We start from the raw sequence: 17,837 nt of genomic DNA, 5'->3' as shown, positions 1-17,837 counted from the left end.
CATTTCTTATAAATACCATTTCCTAACATAATTTTCCAAGATATTATAGATCATAATGCAAAAAACTCAACTTATCAGAAGTAACAGGCTTTACGTTTCTTAAACTACACACATTTATTAAAGTCATTACAAAGTTTTAAAACTTTTTAACCAGTAGTTTTATTGTTGGAATGACAAATAGCAAGACTTGCATTGGCTAATAAGAAAGTTAGTAGCCGGTAGTCAACGGGTTAAAAAAGAATCTTTTCAACTTTCCAAAGCTGAGAATTCATACAGGTATCATTTATAAAATATTTGTTTTGGACAGAAACTAAATAATCTGTAGAAAATTCATATTTAAGTTTCAAACAATATCAATAAGACAAACCATACAACAGGTGTGTTTAATTGATTCACTCAAGCAGTTAAGTTACCTTAAACCAGCTAACTTGTGGACACAACATGAATTCATTTTAGAAATTATATCAGAATTAATTTGAAAGTTTCATTCTGCTGATCCCACTAGTACTTGTATCTTTAACACAATACATTTGTTTTTAATTTGTTTCTTACACTTTTAAACCTCAACCTTTTGATCCATGTGGGAAAAGGAGCTATGAGAATTTTGTTGTATGCTAAAAAATTATACATTAATGTTTTTGAGAAATTTTTAAACTTAAATGAAATCATTCTATCAAACATTATTATAATAGTGTAAGAATGTTAGGAGTTGAACATCAATATTTAATGTTATGTATTTGTAAAGTGTTTTGAAATGCTAAATCTCTTGAAAACTGGATTCAAACAGCCTGTTATTTAATCAGTCAGCTATAAAAGTTAATTCATCCTCAATGAGTTTATTTATCTAAGGTCTGCTGCTTCAAGTCGAGAATCCAGTCAGAATCGTGGAGGTCCAGCTGTAAGAAAGACACCATCCCAGTCATTAGCAAAATACCAGGAAAAAGCAGCAGCTGCCGTAATGTGTTTTCTTCCTGGTGGTGGTGAAGGATTTCTTGAATCAAAACCTGTATCTCAAGACCAAAAGGAAAGAACAGGTGAAATTTAGCTCTACCTAGTACAAAATGTACTTCGTGAATCTATATTCTATACAAATTTGCTTTGTCCTTCTTGTGGTTCAATTAAAATAGCTTCTCAAAATACACTTTGTTTCCTCTCTTGATTAAAATATGTGCTGCATTTTATGTTATTTTATGTTCAGAAAATGGTATTTTGTTCCTGTGTAAAACAAGAAGATGACATTCATTCCTGAACAGAATCATATTCTATATACTTTACCATGCTACTTTTTTTTAAGACTGCATAATACTAAAGTAAGAAAAAGATGCTACTGAAACACTTTAAACATAATATTTCTGTTATGATCAGAATGAAATTGGAAATTGGTATAGCATTATAGTTTGATAACTTAACCTTTTTGCAATGAGAGCCCATTCAAATGCATTTCTGTTACACTGTGTTACATGAAAAATTTAATTAAGCAACCTTAATATTAATGTATTGAATGAATTTAATATTATATGTGTTATGATTCAAAGTTTTATTTTATTCGAGTTTTAAGTCCTTTATTACAAAATAAACCTTTAAAAAAAACTACTTAAAAATTCAGATGTATTGTCACGTGACCAATTAGCTATGAAGAGTTCTTTGCTTTAGCTCTCTGTATCTTCAGTAATACAATGGTAATAGAGTAGAGGTATGTCTAGCCACTAAGATGCTTACATAACCTTTTGACTCGTTCCTTTCAAAGTACTCTGAATGATTTTTTCAATCCCTGAGAGGTGCTATGCCCACCTTTAACAGATTTGTTTGAGCTTTATCCTTTCCATTTAGACATTACATACACGTGTATATAATAATTAAAAAGAGCTCATGTTACAGTACAAACTAACAACGATTATTTTGAAATTGGCATCAAGTCTTTGTCATAGAGTACATGAAATTGACTATAGTATTGTTGGCTGCTTGATGAACTATAGCACTTATAGTTGTTTCTTACCTAAATGTGTTATAGTTACAGATACAGTTTAAATTATTTTTAGGTCTTACTATTATATTCTTAAAATGTTTAAGTGCTTTTTCAATATACATCATACTTCACATCTGTTCTCAAGGCCTACGATATTACATGCTGAAAGAAAATTTTGCCAAAGAATTGAATACGTCTCCCAAAGAAACTGTAATATGCCTCAAGGGCACTGTTGACGTGTGTTGAGATGAATAATAACTTGTAAAAGACAAGAAAGAAAAATTAAACATTAAAATTAACTATATGTGAAAAAGAAAAGAGATGAAATTATGAATATAACAAAAGGAAACTTTAAAGATATTCTAAAAAATTATAAGTTTTGTATTTTTTTTCTCTTTCCTAATTTTAATTATTTTGTTCCATTGTATGTTGATGATAATAGCTAGAGTTAGTGATATGATAGAGAAAATGAAAAATAAAATATAAAAATTTACCTTAAAAATGCTTTTGATATCCTATTAGGAGATTCTAGAGATTGTGCAAATGAAATATGAAAACTATAAGATGAAGAAAAGTATTTTTTACACTTAATACGAAAATCAACATTGCACTCATTTTGTTAATAGTTTGAATGTGAATAACTACAAGATACTTATGATCTCAAATGAAATCTTACTAGTTTTTGAGAGAATACGTTAAGAAATCTCAAACTTACTATATATATTGTTGTACAAGTGAAATCCGTGACTCATTTTCTACAAATTGCAGGAGTCTGCTGCAAAAGGGTTAATATTTTGTTTGTTAGACAATGGAATTATCATTTTCACTTGTGTAAACTTCAAGCAAACTTCTTTCTAATGTTATGTCTACAAATATATTTAGCACTTTATTGTAAACAATACTTGAAATTTAATTTCTTGATATTCATATTAGGAGTAATATTTGTTGTAAAGAAAAGTTTAAATTCTATTATTGTTTTCAGAAGAACCAAAGATGTTACTTAAGGGTAAAGACATGTCTGAAGATGAAATAGAGACAAGAACGAAACCACTTATTGATGAGTTTCTTCACAGCTGTGATTTTAAGGTACATAAACAATTCTATCTGTTTAACAATTGTGATATTGTGTATCTGTCAGTAATCCTTAATAAGAATGGCAAGATATACTTGATAAAGTACTGTTTAATACTATAACCATTGAAGTTTCCTTTTGGTGAAGACAATTTACTAGCAACTCAATAATCTGTAATGATCTACTGGCATGATGTACATAATTTAGTGTATTTAATTTTTAATGGGAGGAATTTCTATTGAAATTATAAAATAATTTGGGAACATACTTGGAACATCTTCAAGTAATCTTGGCTAATTGTAGAAAGCTTAATTAAAGAATAACTTTTATAGCTTTAGTTGAAAGTAAACAATATTGAATGTTTGTTATGGTGTGAATGCCTTTTCCAAACTTACAAAGCATGGTTATAATTAATTATATTTAACATGAAAACATTAGTATTAGGCCTATTATATATATTTTTGAACACTATGTTCTTTGTCTACACCCTAAGAATTTCAAGAATTAAAAGATTATAACAATACCATTTCAACCACAATGCATTCATCATATCCTTTGCTGACAACATGTTTTGCTCAATCCAGAGCTCATCAGGCCAGCTGGGACACAACAAAAACAATAGTGGTTGAAATATCATTATTATACACACTTCTAATTCTTGAAAGTTCCTAAGGGACTGGGTAAAGAATATAGTGTTAAAAATAAAATATATGATAGGTCTAATAATAATATCTTATAACAAATATAATTAGATATTGAACAGTGCCACATGTATAAAACCAACTTAAAAAAATTCATGTAAGGACCAATGAAACAAGAAAGAAAATTATGGCTTCTTTTTAGTAAGTAAAACAACTAAAACGTAACTAACTATCTGTAACAGATAAAGGACATAATGTTTTGGTATCTTGTAGAAATCAATGTGATTCACATATAACATCATTTATCATGAAAGACAGTGGGTTCTACACGGATTATTACTGATTATGCATGACAGTGTTGCTTTTATTTCATTGGGAAATTACTTTGTGTTATAAATAAGCAGTTTCAAAATAAACTTTTTGTTTTCAAGTTTTATTTACAACACTTGAGGAAATATCCCATACAAATATTATAACTTCAAGCATTATACATTTGTATTTTGACATTTTACAGTTTGAATGTTTTTTAAATAAGGAAATGCATATTACCTCATATATTAATTAATTCACTGATAAAACTAGTGTTATTCTTGACACTGATGGATTGTATACTTTGTTGTTAAAGTCGGTTTAACTTACTGAGAAAGAAACAGATTCCATTATTCCTACCAAACAAAACTAAACAAAGCAGTGCCGTTTTTCTACTTGATTTTCATAAAGTTCTTACGTGTACGTGTTTTTAATGGTTATTTAATGAATTCAGAGTAACATATCATATTAAGATACATTTATACATTTTTGTTGGTGATTTTTTGTAATAGTTGAAATAAAAAAAATTACCTTTAAATGTAAAGATCATGGGTACTTATTGATTTATAAAATATTAGGAAAATAAAAATGCTTTAACTTTTCCAGTTAAAGGAAAGAAATTGACTGTAATTTTTTTCCCTACTGCAGGAAGCAACACATTGTTTTATTGAACTAACATCACCCACAACTGTCAGTTACTTTATTTCTGCTGCCATCAACCAGGTGTTGGAGCGCTCTAGTCAGGCTCGTCTCTTGGTTGGCCAGTTCCTTCATGATTTGGTTCGTAGTAATATTATACCTGCAGAGATGTATATAAAGGGGTAAGGAATATTTTCTCATCACATTTTCAACTATTTTTATTATAACAGGATTAGTTGCAAATCTAATAATTTTGTAAATCATTTTTGCTTTTTTACAGTTCATATGAAGGAATTTATGAAAATATGGTTAAACGCTTAGTCACCCTAGAGTAGTACACTAATTCTTGATGTACATTTGTTTCAGATTAATGCACAAGTATATGTGAAAAGTATGTAATAATATTGCAGAGTTTGATGAAAGACCAATGAGTTTTAATGGTGCAAATCAGATGTTATCAATAATGATGTGTATGCCTTAATTTATAAGATTTGCTATCTAGAAGAAGTTGTAGTAGTATTCCCCACAATATTCAGTGATTTTACATTGGAAATTTGAATCACATCTCTTCTGATTTCATTTAATAATGTGAATCATTTTGAATATGCACTAGTTACTCAAGGACATTTTTGATTTCCATATTTTTAAGCAGTAAAATCTGCTCATACATGACTGTTAATATTCCAACAATCTGAATGTTCTCGTAGTTTAGGCACAATTATTGCTTTATCAGGTTACAGTTCAAAAATCCTGTATTTGTGAACTTAATCTTCCATTATTGTTAACTAGCAGATGTCCATTAAAACAACTCAACAGTAATTTTCTTAAAAGTTGTGATGAATAAATATGTAATGTGCAGTCAATCCAATCCCTTGCATCAGTGTATATGTAACATGATGATTGTCTACTGGGCCATTTACAACCATCTTTTGTCATTTCTTGTGTTATTTCAATAATGAAAATTGCATTGTATTTGTTTTTAAGCAAGAGTGACTGTATACAATTCATTGTTGGCAAAAATCTGTAGTTTTTCAGTGCAATGGTTGCATTCAGCATGTTAAAAGTACTCAGGTTTGCTAAATAGCTGCTGGGATTTTTTCTGCCGGATATCACCTTTTCTTGTCATTTGACTGAGTGTAAGAAAAGACCACTATGGAAGTGAGCACTTTTTGAGAGTTATCATTTCTATAAGGAGTGTCAAAGAGGAAATATTCAAATGAATTTAATCGACATGGAAAATAAAATATATCATATATACTCAAATATGTTCCTCTCTCTCTGCATTTTTTCCATTCTTGCCCCAATCTTCAAAACATTTCTTTCAATCAGTCGATTAAGAAAGTCCCATTTTTTTGTGTGTAATTCTCTCACATGAATTATTTTTGTTCTTAATGAATTTTTTCTCAGATTGACTATACAGCAAATACGAAGACTGATGAATCGATGTTGATATTAATATGAAATTTTAGGAATTTAAAGAAATGAGTAATTTTTTGTAATGTACATTTGAAAATATGCATTTTGATACATAAGCTTTTATCTATGATTGACTGTTCAGGAGATGCAGAGTGTGACAGACATACATTTGGCTATTATATATAGATAATTTTTATTGTTAGAAAACTTTTTAAAGTCGAAATGTAATTCATGCTGGATACATCCAACCATTTACACAGAACATGAACACTATTATGACTGCAATAGAAATTATCACCACACAACTTAGAATCTGAAGTATTATTAAAATTTGGAAATTAAATTTCTTTTGTTTTAAGTAGGATATTTTTTAATTTTACATGAACTATTTTTATTGCTGAGTGCTATGAATAACAATATTTTTCAAATAGTATGTAATTACCTTACAAATCTGTTTGGTATTAACAATATATTTAGTTGCTTCACCTTCTGATGGCTTATTAAATAAAGGGGATATATGTGATTTTATAGGCTCAAGTCGATATTAGAAAATGCAGATGACTATGCCATAGATATACCAAGAATATGGGAGTATCTGGGAGAACTTATAGGTCCAATGATTCAAGATGGTAGTATTCCATTGAGCTTCCTCAAAGAAGCAGCTGAGCCTTGTGTAGCTAGTGGAACAGCTGGTAAACTTCTGTCAGCTGTATTACATGCTGCTGCTGGAAAATTAGTAAGTGAACTATAAAATCAGCCATTGCCCATATATATATATTTGGAATAGTAATATGTAAAAGAAAAGCAATCAGATTTTTACTTTTAAGTGTGAAATAATACCATATGTGTGTTTTAGATTTTAAATTGCTGTGCTATATTTATATAAATGAAACAGTCCTTTAATTAGAGCATTTTCAAGATATATAGTCTTGTCCCCCCCAAACCCTCCAGGAATTTCATTCTTGAATATTGATGGAAAATTTCAATAAATTAATAAACCATATATAGTATAGTATGATAAATTTGTTGCTGTTCTATCATGAATGTAATCTATACAGTGAACACTGGTTAGTCTGGACAATGAAAATCTACATGATTCACAATCTGGATGATTGTTCATGTATAAAGATCTTCAAAACAGGAAATTTAATCAATAGTCCATATATTTGCATTCCAACCCCAAACAGGTATTTCTTATAACAAACATGAATTTCATATGAATACATGTTCAGTAATAGATACCTGATTACAAGATAGTCAAGTAAGGGTGAGTAATAACAGGAAACAAGGTGATAATTACAAACTATAAAACACCGAACACTTGCAGTGGGTACCCATTTAAGGCAATTTTCTGAGAAAAACTTTTACAGTATGGATGTACATATAAACTATAAGAGATATCAAGAGGTTGTCAAAGTGACTTAAATTATAGTTGTGCCAAATCATGGTGCTCCAAAACAAAGATGTTGAAGAATATCAGCATTATTAAAATGTGTTGTTTGTTTATACAAGAAAGCAATACATATACTATGTATTTTGTATTTTATAAGTAACTCATTGATTTAAGCAAAGTGGTGATTGTGTGAAGATAATGACATTATATGCCATATTGTTTATGCATTTTGTATAGTATCACTACATATAAAATAATAAAATGCTAAGTTTACTGTACATACAGTTGATCTTTGTTTACCAGTTGCATGCTGACCCTTACATTTACTGATCACTAAGGCATGCTATTAAAAGAGTATTCATTATATTCATAGTGAATGATTCAAATATCCAGATGTTTTGCTCATTAGAAGGAACTACTTCATTTCAAATGTGTTTGGATCAATGAGGTTTCACTGTATTTGATCAAAATTAATCATTTTCAGATTTCCCTTTATTTAGATATTGGCCTATGATGAGTGATCACTGGGGAAACCCAAAAAATAATTCACTCATTGCTTTTATGTATATCTGTTTGATATACGTCTTCTAATACTTAAAGGGAATGTATTTTATTATTAGTTTTTGTACTTGATGACTATGATTATAAGTGTTGATTATCTTTAATGAATTTATTTTCTCAATGTCTATTTGTATGTGATGATTCTTGTATTTGTTCAGCTTTTTCAATTGGTATATATTCATGAAAGATAAAACATGTAATCCAAGCACATTTGTTAAAAAAAAAAAGAGGAATAAGAAAGAGAAGTTAGTATGCTTAATAATAAAACATTTTATCTTAAAGTGTGTGCAGTTTTTCAAGTAGCATGCATAAATGAATTTCAGAGTGAGATATGCCTCTTTAAAATGAAAAACCTTGCCTCCTGCAGTACACCCCACTAGAGAGTTTTTAAAACTTGCTGATTACACATATTTCAACAGCTGCCATGTTATGTTTTTTGCATCAAACTACAAAATTGTAACATTATTGAAAAAGCTGAGCTTGGTCGATGAGTTTCTGGTCTTTTGAATATTCAATACACTAACATGCAGAAAAGCTTCCAGAACATTATTTTTTTTTGTCTTCATTGTGTTTATTATTAATGTATGCACATATATATATATATATATATATATGGAGGAAATGCCCATAGTGCTCAGAAAACTGTTGGATAGCAATTCTTATTATCTTATTAATTTAATCAATAATGTTTATGAAATTATGTTGCTCTCACTACTTTATCTTTTTCCATACAAATAATATGCTGAACATACAAAACTAATCTTTTTTTCTCTTAGGGTTCTATTAAAACTGGAGAGCTGTGGAAGAAGTCTGGCCTTCAATGGACAGAGTGTCTGTCATGTAAACAGAATGTAGAAAAGTTTATAGAAGAAAATGTATGTTATTCTTACATTAAATGTATTAAAATCAAGCAATAAATTATTTTTTGGTGTAATTCAAACGTTTTTGTTTTTCTAAATTCTTGTTTGCTTTTTTGATAGGGCATAGTAACATTATGGAAATATATCCTTTTCTGTATCAAGGGATAATTCATCTTGTAAAATTTCACTAGGAATCATTGCAACAAACAACTTCTGTGTCTCATTCAAACCATCTATAAAACTATATAGCATGCAAACTGTTTTGATAATTGAATATAAAAATTATCAAAGTAGAAGTTTTAGTACAGAACTTCTGAACCAAAAGAAGCCTGTTAAACATATCTTCTTTTGAATTGAATGATTTACTGTAAAAGTTTGATAAAGCTGAACAAAATATTTCTTAAAATATTTATATTTTCAGTGTTATCAATTTACTTGATAATACATTTCTTTCCTTGTTGTCAATTGTAATAATTAAGCATGATTTTATTTTTTCAGAAATTACAATTTACAGTTAGTGAAACAGAACCACTTCCTGATGCTCAACTTTCTATAGAACAGATTAAGAAAAAACTTGACTTTTTATTACAAAAGCAAAAAGCTAGCAATGAAGAAATCCTTGATTGGATTGAGGTGAAAATTGAACTTTATTGTTGTTATTATGCTTGTATGCTTTACTTCTGCTGATTATTGTTTGTGTCTATGATGTGACAGTTTTAATACTGTAGCAGATATGAATATGTTTGCTACTTTAATCAACAGAGTATATGAATGTAATTATATTTTATCAAACTGTTTATTTTAGTATCTTATTCTTACATCTCTACAAACCTTAAGTGACTGTAAGTATTCTTTTAAAAATTATACTACAGTATTAAATTAATATTTGTATAAGTGCATTATGCTTTGATTTTGTTTCAAGGCTGTGCAAATACTCTGTTTTGAACTGAGCCATAGTTTATTATTTTATGTCTTGTTGGTATTATTCTAGCTGTCACTGTTTTATTTCTGTCAGAAAATGGATTATATTCCTGTGAATTATTATGTTTCATAATGAAAACTTGCATCTCAAAATCAACAATTCCATTTGACAAAATTGAATTGTGAAATAAATGTTTATCGTTACACTTATCCCCCCCTCTTGCTGAGAGGGGGCATTCATTTATTACAGAATAAACACAATAACAGTTTCTAGTGAGAAGTGTTTAAAAGGCTTTAAGATAAATTCACCAATGATAGCCAGGTAGTGGATGAAATGATGTGAATTTTTAATTTGTCATGAAAGTCTTGGAAGGTCATGGAATTTTCTAAACAAATGTTTTAATATTGAAAATATTCTGGAAAATCAATGTTTTTTTTTATCACAAAGTCCTGGCAAAGTCCTTGAAAGCCTGATTTCATGACTTCTACATTTCCTGTTTTTATTGACCATATTCCATACCATTGTGTATATCTCACTTTCACAGAAAACAATCTGTAGAAAATGTGACTTGTAAAACAGAAAATATGCTGTCTTGGCATCACATATCAGTAACAGGCTTTGAACTATGTACTTCTGTCTCCAAACAAAGAGGTTTCATGTGACTTGTCAAAATGATATTGTTTATGTAAAAGAAGCTCAAAACTTGTTTGGCAGAAATCTAATAGCATAAAATTGTTGATAGGATAAAGAGCACAGACATTTCAGAATTTTCTTAATTTCACCTTCGCATAAACACATCAAAAATAACTAAACATTTCTAGCTTAAGTTCTTCATTTATTATCTAAAATCTGTTATTAAATGAGAGGAATGTAAATCAAACAGCAACATTATTATATAATGAGTGTCATAAATTTAACCATCATGAATGAATAGTTGTCAATAAAAACAGCCTGTCAGCTTACACCTGGTCAGTTATAATTTATACAGTGATCAGTTTAAAGAGGGATAGTTGAATTGACATTTTGGTTCCTATTACAAACTATTTAAGGGACAAACAACATTCTGCATTTAAGAGATAATCAGGACTTTAAATACAGTTTTGTGATGTATATTACTAATATTATTTTATTTCTTTGTGTTGTTATTGTTATTAGTTTTTTTCTTTCAGATCAAAGAAAATTATTAATAACTGGTTCATGATTTTACTTGTAATCCTCATATCCTGAAATGACTGGTACATACATCAGCAATCTTGACAGCAAATGAAATTATTCAAAACAATTAATGCTTTAAATATGATTTAAACGTGGGATATGTTATCATTGCAAGAAAACTAATAGGCCACATTGAAATATAAAGGAATTATTAACATACAAGGTTTCCTGTTTTCTGAAAATGATGATTTAGTCTTCATAAAGGAGATACACTATATTGTATAAATCTTTCTTTTGCTATAGGTTCATGTGGGAGAAGAAAGATGCAAAAATTCTCAGTTCATTCGTGCCTTGACTACTGCTGTTGTAGAGAGTGCAATAGAGGGTGAGTTTGATGGAAAAACATAACATAAATTGATAGCAATTTTGGTGTAGTAAAACTAAGAATTTAGCATTGAATAAAAACTTTGAAGATGTATAACTTACCTATAAAAAGTAAGTATATGTATAAATTGTACATGAAGAAAACAGACTTCATGTGTTATGTAGCAGTATCAACTAGATTAATATGGTGTTTATTTTAAAACATTGTTATGTAAGTGATTTTTTCCTAAAAACTTTAAAATTGTATGAATTTAACAGTTTAATGCCAAAAACAGTAAAAAAATTTCCAGTTGATGTTAAAAATTTAAACACTTCCATTTAACAATTAACAACAACCAATGTGGATACACATAGAGGAATTGGAAAAGACAACTGAATCTAGAAGAGATATGGACTAACTACTCCTTTTTATAATATGTACTTCTTCCATGGAATTGTTGCACTGTGCAATATAATTGTTTTTTTTTGCAGATGATTTGACATGAAAATTTACTGGAAATGGTAGCTTTTGTTACAGTGAAATAATATGTAATTTGTTTTTAAACAGTTTGTCAAAAATTTTTCTTATGCCACATTGTAAAAGGCAGCTTAAATCTTTCAGTAATAAACAGAACATGGGGAGGGTTAACTTTTATTCATTTTATATGTACTAGGTTGTTCTTTCAGTGTTTTGCATTAAAGTTCCTAAACTTTCATACAATTTTTTTTAAGTACAACAAAATTTTATTTAAAGTTGTAGAATAAAGTTACTGTGATGAATGTACAAACCATGGAAATAACTTCTCATTTATATAACACCAATTTTATTGATTTTGAAACAACTTGGTTATTTTCTTTTACTCGTTTTGAAAAACAAAAAACTAATGTATAATGATCATATATGCAAATTTGATTCATTTTACAAATAGACACTTAATGACTTTGTTATGCTGAAAACATTCTCAAAGTGTAATTTTTGTTGAAATATAAATGTACAACTGGCTTTTTTAAAAAAAACTTGATAGAATTTCGGAGGTAACCAAGTTTTGCTTTTTTTCTAGGAGAGGGAAACAATTGTAGATTTAACAATTCTGCTGTCTCGGACAGATTGTCAATATTTAAGAAATACTTGGATAATAAAGAAGATTTAGAACTTCAAGCTCTCTATGGTCTGCAGGCTTTAGTTAATAGACTTGAACATCCTAAAGGTACGAGTGTTTGGAAATCTTTAGTTAGTATTATCTGTCTGCAAAATTTGTTTCTAAGTTTATATGTTACTTCATTAGTAAATTTGTGTGGGTGATTTTTGTGTTTCTAAGTTTATATGTTACTTCATTAGTAAATTTGTTTGGGTGTTTTTTGTGTTTCTAAGTTTATATATGTTACTTCATTAGTAAACTTGTTTGGGTGGTTTTTGTGTTTCTAAGTTTATATATTACTTCATTAGTAAACTTGTTTGGGTGGTTTTTGTTGAAGTTGGCCTTTATTTGTAGAATAAATAAAATTTATACTGAATGCTTTTACATTTGATAGTAGTATTTATTTTATAAGTTCTGTTTTTTTTTTATGCCCAAGTGTAAACAGTGCATTAAAGACAAAACCTTGTTTGGGGAGAAAAAATATCAACATAAGAACATTAGTATGAGTGTCTATTAGATAAATAATACAGGTATGATTTACTGGACTACACTAATTATCTGTTACCACAATTATTGTTTACAATTGCAATTAACAATTTAAATTAGAATATACAGAGACTTATTTATTTTGAATAGGATTGCTGCTGGATATGTTCAACATCTTCTACGACTTAGATATAATCTCTGATGAGGCTTATATTAGGTGGGAACAGAGTTCAGATCCTGCAGAACAGGAAGGGAGGGGAGTTGCACTGAAGTCTGTGGTGCCATTTTTCACATGGCTAAAAGAAGCAGAAGAAGAATCAGCTGATTCAAATTGACTCATTGTTGATGTTTAAGATTAGATATGATTCTAGTATTCATCAAGGAAAATGTTTAGAATATATACTGGAAAATTGTTAATTTGCTATTAGCAAAAGTAGACTGATGGAAACAAAGTGTTTAAATTTGAAGCTCATGAAATTCGTATGTGTATTTTATAATTCATATTATTCCTATGAATTAGAAATTTCACTGAATAATGAATACAAATTTATATATATATATATGTTTATGGTACTGAGTTGTACCTAGTTATTTCTTTTTCTTATGGGTAGTCAGCTCTGTTTTATCAAGTCTTATAGGCTGAGTTAAAAGTAAGAATAAATTATCAGTAAGTGTGTAATATTTGTTATGTTTCAACGAATATTTAGCTTCAATTAAATAAGTAAAATAAAACAATTAATAGGTAAATAAATAGTTTTTTGTTATGTACATTGACAACAGAAAAGTTAAGTATGTTTTTTTAACTTTGAACAGTACATGTGTTTAACATTGGTAAAACTGACATTTCACCTTCTTTCTTGTTAGTATTTATAGAAACAAGCATGTGTTGTATTTGGGCAGTGTTGTGTGCTATTTATAGATCAAGCATGTGCTGTATGTAGGCAGTGTTGTGTGCTTCATCATGAACATTTGGTAGAATGTCTTACATACATACAATTGAAACCTATCCTATTTTTAATACAACAGAATGCCTTATCTGAAGTTTTATGTTATCAGTTATGCTAAGTGTTAGTTGTCAGTTTACCTGAAGTGCTCAGTTAATTCTACCTAAACCAGCAGTTTCTTTTATCTTGTATCTCCAATGTGTTGTAAATGTACTGTTCTTGAATTATTGGTAAAACCTGTTGTCTATTAATATAAATAACCTAACCATGCCCTTATAAATTACAAATATTAGAAGTGGAAATATTTGTACCTGCTATTTGACAGTGTTATGATTGCTGATAAAATTAAATACTGAAAGGAAAGGATTGGTTTTGAGAGGTCTGCTTAGTCAACTTCAGACAATGTAAAAACAAATTGACATAATGATTATTTACTGGAAAACATTTACAGTGAAAAATAAAACTAATCTACAAAAACATTTTTATACAAAAGTCTGTGGGTAGTTCAAAATATTTAATTCATTCATAGACATTAGTTAAACCTTGTTTATTTTAAACAAACTAATTTAATTAACCAAAAGTTATATAGTGGTTATATTGGTTTTATTTGCTGTCCACCTTCTAGACAATATCTCAAAACTGATATCTTGAAAAGTATTTCCACAACAAATTCTATAATATTAATATTTTTAACCATTAGAACACATAATAAAAACCAGAAAGATAGTACTATTCTGACTATTTATACTGGTAGTGTATGATTTATGTAGCCAGTTTATAAAATGTTTATACTAATGGTTTTCCATCTGTTCTTTATTGCTTGAAGTATTTAATGTTCAGCTGATGAAACGCGTTAACAACAACAAAGATATTTCAACGATTTTTCAATGCTTTTACTTCTTACAACAATCACAGTCAGCTACAACATCGTTTCCTAAAAGATTTTACCATTGTGAACACAAAGTGAATTCTACAACTTACAAGACAATAATTTAACATAACTTGGACATTTAACGGTTATATACTATTAAGTACTACTCGTGTATGATGCGAAAGAAGTGCACTTTTTAGGGAAACAACATTTATAAAGTGAGTACAAAGAAGTAAAAAAGTAATTTTCTTTAATCATGCACTTATGTTGAACTACCTCATACAACCCATCCGAACTGGTGAGCACTATTCAAGTGTCTAGTGCACACTTGCATATCGAATTCGGTTTCAACAATTTTTTTTTATTCAAACATATTTTACAGTTGATATTTCATATAATTTATTGTGTAATTCACAATGAAAAATGAAACACGTGTTCAAACTTTTCAGCACAGCTCCATAGAGTATCAACTGTGAGCAACACTCTTAATGTTTTTTATTTTTAACTTTCCAAAGCATAGGAAGGCTTAGGAACAAGCAACAACTCTGAGAGACTCTCATAGTTTCATTAAACGTTATATTATATTTTTTTATTATTATATTTTTTGAAAGCTACGGAATTTTTCTTCAGTGATAAGACATCAGGTAAATCTAGTGAATATGGTAGACAACGGGAAAATGTTTTCATGATTCAAATATAACTCAAATTCGATGACGAGGAACCCACTTTGAGACTAATAATGGCTGGAGACGGCTTGAATGGATAATGAAGAAAAACTTTGTACATTTGCTGTTATGTTAAACTTGTATTAAAGTTTTTCTTCATTACCCATTCAAGCCATCTCCAGCCATTGTTATAACTCAAATCTCTTATTTATTAAATATTTTTAAATCAGTTGCATTTAAACAACGTAGACAAATAATATAACTTACTATTTATTGAAAAGAAACTATATTTATTAGATATAAATTTATATTCGAGAAAAATATTGTTTGCGAAAGTAATATTACCTAGCCTGGCCTGACTCCATCGAGACAGATCAAGACGTAAGTCACTGGTAAATCTGAAAGTTTCTTCCTATTTTTAATGATATATATATCCGGAAGTGGGGACTACTGTAATCGGGAAAGTAGCTTAAAAAGAAAGAAAATATATATATATTAATGAATATAGTAACTTTCTGAAAAATAATTAAATTATAAGACTAAAGAAAGTATTTTAATTCCATTTTCAAAACAGTTACAACTAAAGTTTGGAAATTTCATAATATATGAAACAGTGTAAAAAGTACGTCAAATCATATTTTTTAAAGCCGAAGTTAATTATTATTCAGTAAGTTTTTACAAAGTTTTATGTAATTTGGTTAAATATTTCCACGGTAAGAAGGAAGGTATAAAATCAAAGGGTGTCAATAACCTCTCGCCCATTCCGTAAGAGAGAATACAACTAATAGATGAAGGGTGTTATTTACAAGCTTTATTTTTTAATATGAAACCAATACCAAATTTGCCCCCTACATAAGCTTCAATAGGCTTACAACTGCCGTAACTCGGTGATTCTTAAACGTTTTTGTTAAGGCATAACTGATTTTTTTATCTCTGTAGAACACAGTGGGAACTATAAATCATGCTTCCATTTCGTAATTGTACAACCTTTTTATGGACCATCTGAAGGAGGTCCGCAAACCACAAATTGAAAACCCGCTGCGTCGACTCTATTTGAGTTTTTAACCCAAAATAATGATTCACTATAAACATATAAAATGAATTTAGTAGCTGGAGTTAAAAGAGAAACTGAAGAAAGTCATGAAAGTTTTTGTTAAATTGCTTATATTTCTCATTGTTATACATGTGTTATTTTACTATCGATTTCCACCATATCTTGACTCTTCACTGCATCAAAGTATACCAAAACTGCTATTGTGTTTAAACTTTAAATGGTCTGGAATAAAGCTAGGGGTTGTGCTACTCTGATTGGCAACACCCGGGAGTCCTGTAAATACTTCGCCATTCCAACTAGCCTACTTTTAGTCTTCGTCGCTTTCCTTGCACTGAGATTGGATCCTCAGGGTCAATGTCTGATCTGCCATTCTGGGTATGTTATTGTTGGCTCATCATTTTGAGTCAGCTGTTGTAGAATGATTGATGACAGAGACTTTTTTGAGCATCGGCAAAAGTCCTATCCAAGAGAACACTTTTCCTGGACTCAAAATTTCTGGCAACAAACTCCCTCGTGGTCGAGATTACATTCACTTTGAGAATATACCATACGTTTCTTTAATTCAAAATGTCAACATTAATATATAAAGGTAAAAGAACATGGTATGGCTGCATAACAAAGTCACGTATGAGTGTTAAAGAATATGTTCATATAAACTTATGAGCCAGGCTTTCTTAAGTGTCCACTTTGATATCGTCAGTGTTCTGGAGCAAACTTCTCTGAGTACGTATCTTAAACAACAAACATATAATAATTTCTAAATGATAAACGATGGACAGAGCTTTCCAAACATATATGTTTGGATTGTTTTTAAGTTTGTCCAGCAAACAATGGTGAGGTGTTAAGTAGCATCTTGCCAGCAGAAAAATTTAATTTCAAAGCAATAACAAATACAAAAAATGTAAGCATGACTCAAGCTTTTATTGTGATTAATTAGTAAATTTGTTATTAGCTGATTGTCCCATTACTTTTTCACATATAAAAATATCATGTCGCCGTAATCATGTGTTCTCCTTTACGGTTGTTTATTTTCAAGACAATAATTAAAATTTTTTTTAGTAAATAAAAAAATTAGAGTCTAAAATCAATCCGAGAAGTATATAACACAGGGTATCAAGAGATATTTGGGTATGTCCGCTTGGAACTTGTAATAAAATTAGTTTTCATAAGCATGTGATCTTTATGCATATATACACCTGGAAAAAAGTTAAGCACCCCCGTGTTTTTTTCAAGTGATTCAGATTCGACGTTCTTGTGACTGATTATAAATTACCATTCAATCTAAACGTGTTTATCAAATGAAAATATGCATTATTGGGCACAAGAAAACAAGATTATCACCGTAAAATAACAATTTTTAATTTACATATCATGACATCAA

The 17,837-nt window shown here is 29.1% G+C and overlaps 1 protein-coding gene across 3 annotated transcripts in view; it reads left to right on the top strand.

Moving 5' to 3' along the window:
• LOC106465951 (eukaryotic translation initiation factor 4 gamma 1-like) overlaps nt 1–14,229 on the top strand; it is a 97,202-nt gene extending 82,973 nt beyond the window's left edge. For 2 of the 3 annotated variants that reach the window (XM_022393920.1, XM_013926198.2), the window contains exons 15-23: nt 850–1,034; nt 2,949–3,052; nt 4,637–4,809; nt 6,575–6,779; nt 8,774–8,872; nt 9,356–9,490; nt 11,238–11,319; nt 12,359–12,505; nt 13,073–14,229. In XM_022393920.1, the coding sequence (XP_022249628.1) occupies nt 850–1,034; nt 2,949–3,052; nt 4,637–4,809; nt 6,575–6,779; nt 8,774–8,872; nt 9,356–9,490; nt 11,238–11,319; nt 12,359–12,505; nt 13,073–13,257 (1,315 nt within the window). In that variant the 3' untranslated portion in view covers nt 13,258–14,229. The remainder of the gene's footprint in view (nt 1–849; nt 1,035–2,948; nt 3,053–4,636; nt 4,810–6,574; nt 6,780–8,773; nt 8,873–9,355; nt 9,491–11,237; nt 11,320–12,358; nt 12,506–13,072) is intronic. The other variant, XM_022393919.1, reaches the window with a different exon arrangement.
• Nucleotides 14,230–17,837: the final 3,608 nt, after the last annotated feature.

This window comes from Limulus polyphemus, unplaced genomic scaffold (genome assembly GCF_000517525.1).
Source record: "Limulus polyphemus unplaced genomic scaffold, Limulus_polyphemus-2.1.2 Scaffold2101, whole genome shotgun sequence".
Lineage (NCBI taxonomy): Eukaryota > Metazoa > Arthropoda > Merostomata > Xiphosura > Limulidae > Limulus > Limulus polyphemus.
Note: the sequence above shows the minus strand (reverse complement) of the source record. Positions and strands in the feature narration are given on the sequence as shown.